This window comes from Glycine max, chromosome 9, assembly GCF_000004515.6.
Source record: "Glycine max cultivar Williams 82 chromosome 9, Glycine_max_v4.0, whole genome shotgun sequence".
NCBI classification, from domain to species: domain Eukaryota; kingdom Viridiplantae; phylum Streptophyta; class Magnoliopsida; order Fabales; family Fabaceae; genus Glycine; species Glycine max.
Genome location: NC_038245.2, coordinates 19,352,655 through 19,357,990, shown reverse-complemented (window position 1 = coordinate 19,357,990; position 5,336 = coordinate 19,352,655). Strand labels below are relative to the sequence as shown.

Sequence of the window (5,336 nt, the reverse complement as noted above, 5' to 3'; positions counted from 1 at the left end):
ATCATATGTCTCAATATGATGTACAATTAATAAAACAAGTAAAAAAACAATTTCTCTTTACCTTGACATCCTAATTCTGCCATACATAACATTTTTGATATCATATTTCTTATCGATGGCGTCAAAGCATAGGTATAATAATGGTTATAAATGCAAGTCTAATCAATTTAGTGCATTTAATTAGCTGTCATCATTCATAATTTTAGTGTTTTTCCTTATGCTTACTTTTGATTACTTACTTTTCAAGTTTTAATGTGGCCGTCAAAACCATGACTATAATCATGGCTATACATGCGTGTCTAATCATTTTTATCAAAGTATGATCCATTTAACCAACTGTCAACATTGATAATTTTAGTCAACAAGTCAAGTTATGTCTTGGTTCGAGTGGAATAACATTCCTTTTCTACATGTCCATGGACTTTTGCAATTTTAATTTTGCATGTATCAATCATCATCAATATCTATATACTAAAATCTATATACTAAAATTGAAGTATGTGGAAAATACTAAAATACCCATGGCTGAGAGGTTGACAGCTGTCCAAAATTTTGGTTTTTTGGTCAAAATACCCATAGCTGAGAGCTTGACACCTGTCCAAGTTTTTTGTTTTTTGGTCATTTATTTATGCCCTTCTAGGTTGGGTTGGTTTTCTGCCACCTTGCTGCCATGTGTCATTTTATGGTTCTATGATTATGGTTTTAAGGCCCGTAGCTTGGTGTGTTATTGAGTGATTAGATTGCCGTTTGCAGTTTTGGTGGTTGGTGGTGTACGTGGCTTCTTTGTAGCGTTTTTTACTTCTTTCACTAGCAAGTTCCAAGCTGCTAATTGCATTTGTTTCACTTTTTTCATTTGTTTTTTGTTGGCTTGCGTATTCAATATAGCTATTCTGTTGTTTAGGATTTTGGCGTGAGGCTGTGGTTTCCAGTTCGTGATTTTCGTTCTTCTGTGGTTGAAGGTTCGAGTGCATGTTTATGTTATTTTAGCACGTGTTCTGTTCTATTCTTTATTGTTCACAAATTCTTGGTTTTCTTTTCGTTGTCCTGCATTTGTCAGTTGTTCTTTGGATTGCATTTACATGGTTTTGGATTGATCGTATTATTCCTTTAGAGCTATAATTGTTTTGTTCTGTTTTTTAGCTTTTTTGCTGAGTTGGCTTTTTTGTTTTTTGTCTCTTATAACCGGCTTCAATGGTTGGATTGTATTTACATGGTTTTTGGTTAATCATATTATTGTTCGTTTGTTGTGCGTGTGTGTTTTTTGATTAACCATATTATTGTTTGTGTGTTGTGCATGTGTGATTTTGTCAGGTTTTTGTTGTTTGGTGATTTTGGTTTCTGCATGTTTATGTTGCTCTGGCACGCGTTCTGTTCTGTTTTTAATTATTTACAAATTCTTAGTTTTCTTTTTGTTGGCTTCCATTTGTCTGTTATTGTTCGTTGGATTGATTGATAGTGTAGTACTTTTTGTGGTATGTTGACATCGATGGAAATCTTATTGCATGTGTGGTTTAAGGATGGGTTGGTATTCTGTTTTCCAAAAGCTGAACTTTGTTGTGTTTGTTTTCGGCCTTTCTATTTGTTTGTTGATGGTTGCAATATTATTTGTTCAGAGATATAATTTTTGTTTCTGCTTTTCTTCTATTTGCTGATTTGGCTTTTCTTTTTTGGTTCAGGTTGTTGCATGTATTGACTTAGTAGTTCAATGAATAGTATCATAGTTTTTATGGTATTTTGTCATTCATTGAAATGTTATTGCATGTCTCATTTGAGTCTGTGTTGCTATTCTATTTTTTGTTAGCATTATTTTCTATTCTAAATTGACAATCATTCTTTAAATAGCATTTGCATGGTTTTGGATTTATTACATTTTTCTTTTAGAATTGGCAAGTCTATGTAATTTTATGGCGAGGATTCCTGACAAGATTAGGTCTATTGATGGATCAAAAGAAATGCTTAAGCTTGCTGTTAGGATCACCGATCTTTGGTTCGTTGGGGCTCCCAACAAGTTTGAGCAAGCGAAGATGGTTTTTGTTGATTCTGAGGTATATTTTGTGCTCTCTATTTGATTGTTGCATTGTTGTTCATGTCATTTATTGATTATATAGTTTGCATATTTCAGGGTGATCAAATTCATGCTATTTGTAAATCGGACCACCTCAAGTCTTGGAAAGTTGATTTGAAAGAGAATTGCACTTATGTTATGCATAATTTCAAAGTTGTTAAGAATGATGGTCAATTTAGAGTGTGCGAACATGAGTACAAGTTATTTTTTATTGGAGTGACGGTTGTTAAAGAAGTTGATTTGCATGAACTGCCTTTTAAGGAATTTAGATTTGTTGAATTTGCAAATGTTGTTGCTGGCAATTTTGTGTCTGGCTTGTTGGTTGGTGAGTGCAGTCACAATTTGTGCTTTCATTTTGATCATAACTTCTTTGGGTTTTTTTCGATGACCTATTTTCATTTCTGGTGGTTTAAGATATTATTGGGGTCGTTGATCAGGTGGCCTTTCGGCATGTTTCATCGAAAAATACCAGGGTTGTTTTTAGAATGAAGGATTTAAGGTTATGGTTAATCACAGTTTTTGCTATCTCCTGTGTATATTTGGTTATTTAGAGTTTATATTGTCGAGAATTTTATTTTTCATTTTGCATGGTGCTTATGTCTATCTTATCCTTATAAGGTGATGGATGTAATGTTGTTTCTTTGCTGTAGTGGTGAAATTTTGTCTTGCACACTTTGGGAGAATTACTGTACTCAATTCCTATCCTATTTGAATGAACGCGGGGATGATGGTCCGATGGTTATTATATTGACACATGCCAGAATAAAAGATGCACAGGGTAAGTATGATATTTTATTTGCTAATTTGGATATTCAATAGCTGAGTTTTGTTGTTGCTGTTGTTGGCATTTATAGGAAGTTATCCAGCTTCAGTGAGCAATTCCTTCAAGGCGTCAAAACTATTGATTAATGATCCTATATTGGAAATTCAGGAATTTAAAGAGAGGTATTTTGCTTATCATCTTTGCTCTGTGGTTGTTAAATTCGTGTGACAATCGTCTTGACTGTTTTATGTTGCTTTATTCTATTTATTCGATTGGCTTAGGCTTTTAGATTTAGGTGTAGAGGTGAGTCGAGTTTTGCTACCTGGCGATCAAGCAAGCTCACAAGTTTCAGGGGGAAGTCAGCTATCATCAAAGGATTCGTTTCTTTCAAAGGCTGAAGCCAAAACTATTTTAGAAATCAATGCCATTTCTGAGGTGGACCTGTTATCTGTGTTTATTTTATATTCATTGCAGTTGGAAGTCGAATTTGGCTAGATTTGTTCGCATTTATATATTATAGCTAATGTGTCTAACAATGACATTTTATTGTTGACAATTTGATTGTTATGGTTTTTTAAAAGGACGTTGTTTGTGTTACGGTGGGGACTATTAGCAAAATAGTCATGGATAACCATTCATGGTGTTATCCAGCCTGTGCTCAATGTCATAGGAAAACTGACATCCAAACAGGACCATTCACATGTGGATGTGGCAAGGATAAGATCAGCCTGTTCTGAGGTAATTGGAGTTTTAGTTCATTAACATGTTTTATTCAGTATTTTTTTTTTGACTGGTATCTAAATTGGTAGGTATAGAGTTGAAGTCATGGTTACCCAAAATAACGAGAATAGCAAATTTTTGCTCTGGGACCGTGAATGTGCTGAATTGATTGGTGAAACAGTTGATGATGTGAATAGGGTCAAGATTGAAGTATGTTCATGCTTTATCATATGCTGCTTCTCATTTTATGTATTATATTTTGTTCTTCGAGTTGTAACTGACAGCTGGTGAATTTGTGCTGTTTCTGGCAGGATGGTGATCTTGATTTGAATGCTTCCCCTCAAGCACTTGACAAATTGTTGGGTCATGTGCTTGCTTTTAAGGTCAGGATTCAATCAAAATTCAAAAATGCAGTTGTCCTTAGATACTCAAAAGACCTGGATTTGATCAATGTTGTTCTCAAGATGCTGCCTTATAGTGAGGTGTTCTTTTCTGATATCTATTTTAGTCGTTGTTGTCATGATGATATGATTCATGAGTTTGACTATCATCAACTTATATATGGTGCAGACATGTTCCAAAATAGATCCTTCCAATGTTGATTGCAATGATGCTACACAAGTTGAACGTGTGAGTTAATGTTGCTGTCATGAACATTGATATCTTATATTTTTTATTTACCAGTTTATGCTTTATGCAGCAATCTCTGTCTGTCACAGCTGACCATGATCCGGTTGCGGGATTGCCTTTAACACCCAAAAAGCGGATGTCATATGATGAAGCCGATGATGAGTTAGGGAGCTCTCAAATTTCGTCAGCCCAACTATCGTCTAACAAATTAACAAGACATTCTCATAAGAGCTAATTTAGCTGATTCCAGATTCTTATTGTTGTGTTTTCACACTGCTATTAAAATATTGACATATTGAACAGACAATTATGTATTTTTTGTTATCACTGCATTTGCACATTTGAAAATCGATTTTTTTGGATTCATGCTTTTAGACGTTCTAAATTGAGATCTGTTCATATTGTGTTCCTGCTGTAGTATTGCAAGTTTTCTTATATTAAATATGACATTGAAAACAATTGATTTTTTTGGATTTATGCAGCAATCTCTGTCTGTCACAGCTGACCATGATCCGGTTGCGGGATTGCCTTTAACACCCAAAAAGCGGATGTCATATGATGAAGCCGATGATGAGTTAGGGAGCTCTCAAATTTCGTCAGCCCAACTATCGTCTAACAAATTAACAAGACATTCTCATAAGAGCTAATTTAGCTGATTCCAGATTCTTATTGTTGTGTTTTCACACTGCTATTAAAATATTGACATATTGAACAGACAATTATGTATTTTTTGTTATCACTGCATTTGCACATTTGAAAATCGATTTTTTTGGATTCATGCTTTTAGACGTTCTAAATTGAGATCTGTTCATATTGTGTTCCTGCTGTAGTATTGCAAGTTTTCTTATATTAAATATGACATTGAAAACAATTGATTTTCCCAGTTTTTATGTGGATGTATCACAAGACTAGCAAAGCATGTTATTGCAGCTGACATAATTTCTGGGACAAATATCGGAGGTCATGTTTATATCCAGAAAAATACATTAAAATGTTAGAAATGATGATCAGGAAATATTGATCACTAGCACAACTAAATCAGCATTCATATCTGATTAATTTTCTAACAACAGAATATACATACCAAGACAAAAGTATCAGCTTTGGAGTCTTGAGAAACATGATCTTGGATCATCAATGATATGTAATTAAGTGTTT

At 34.1% G+C, this 5,336-nt stretch overlaps 1 protein-coding gene across 1 annotated transcript; it reads left to right on the top strand.

The window, feature by feature from the left end:
- The first annotated feature begins 521 nt into the window (after positions 1 to 521).
- Positions 522 to 4,825, top strand: LOC102666776 (uncharacterized). The gene is made up of 12 exons (XM_014761627.1): positions 522 to 602; positions 902 to 959; positions 1,882 to 2,045; positions 2,123 to 2,390; positions 2,480 to 2,564; positions 2,716 to 2,843; positions 2,920 to 3,010; positions 3,110 to 3,271; positions 3,638 to 3,758; positions 3,860 to 4,030; positions 4,119 to 4,178; positions 4,661 to 4,825. The coding sequence occupies exons 1-12, from the start codon at positions 522 to 524 to the stop codon at positions 4,823 to 4,825; spliced, it is 1,554 nt and encodes a 517-aa protein (XP_014617113.1).
- The last annotated feature ends 511 nt before the right edge of the window (positions 4,826 to 5,336 follow it).

Excerpts from the sequence above, each read along its gene's own strand:
- LOC102666776 (XM_014761627.1), top strand. The coding sequence starts at position 522 with ATGGCTGAGAGGTTGACAGCTGTCCAAAATTTTGGTTTTTTGGTCAAA. Across the intron at positions 960-1,881 it reads TCGTTCTTCTGTGGTTGAAG|AATTGGCAAGTCTATGTAAT; the intron begins GTTCGAGTGCAT and ends TTTTTCTTTTAG. Across the intron at positions 2,391-2,479 it reads TGTGTCTGGCTTGTTGGTTG|ATATTATTGGGGTCGTTGAT; the intron begins GTGAGTGCAGTC and ends TGGTGGTTTAAG.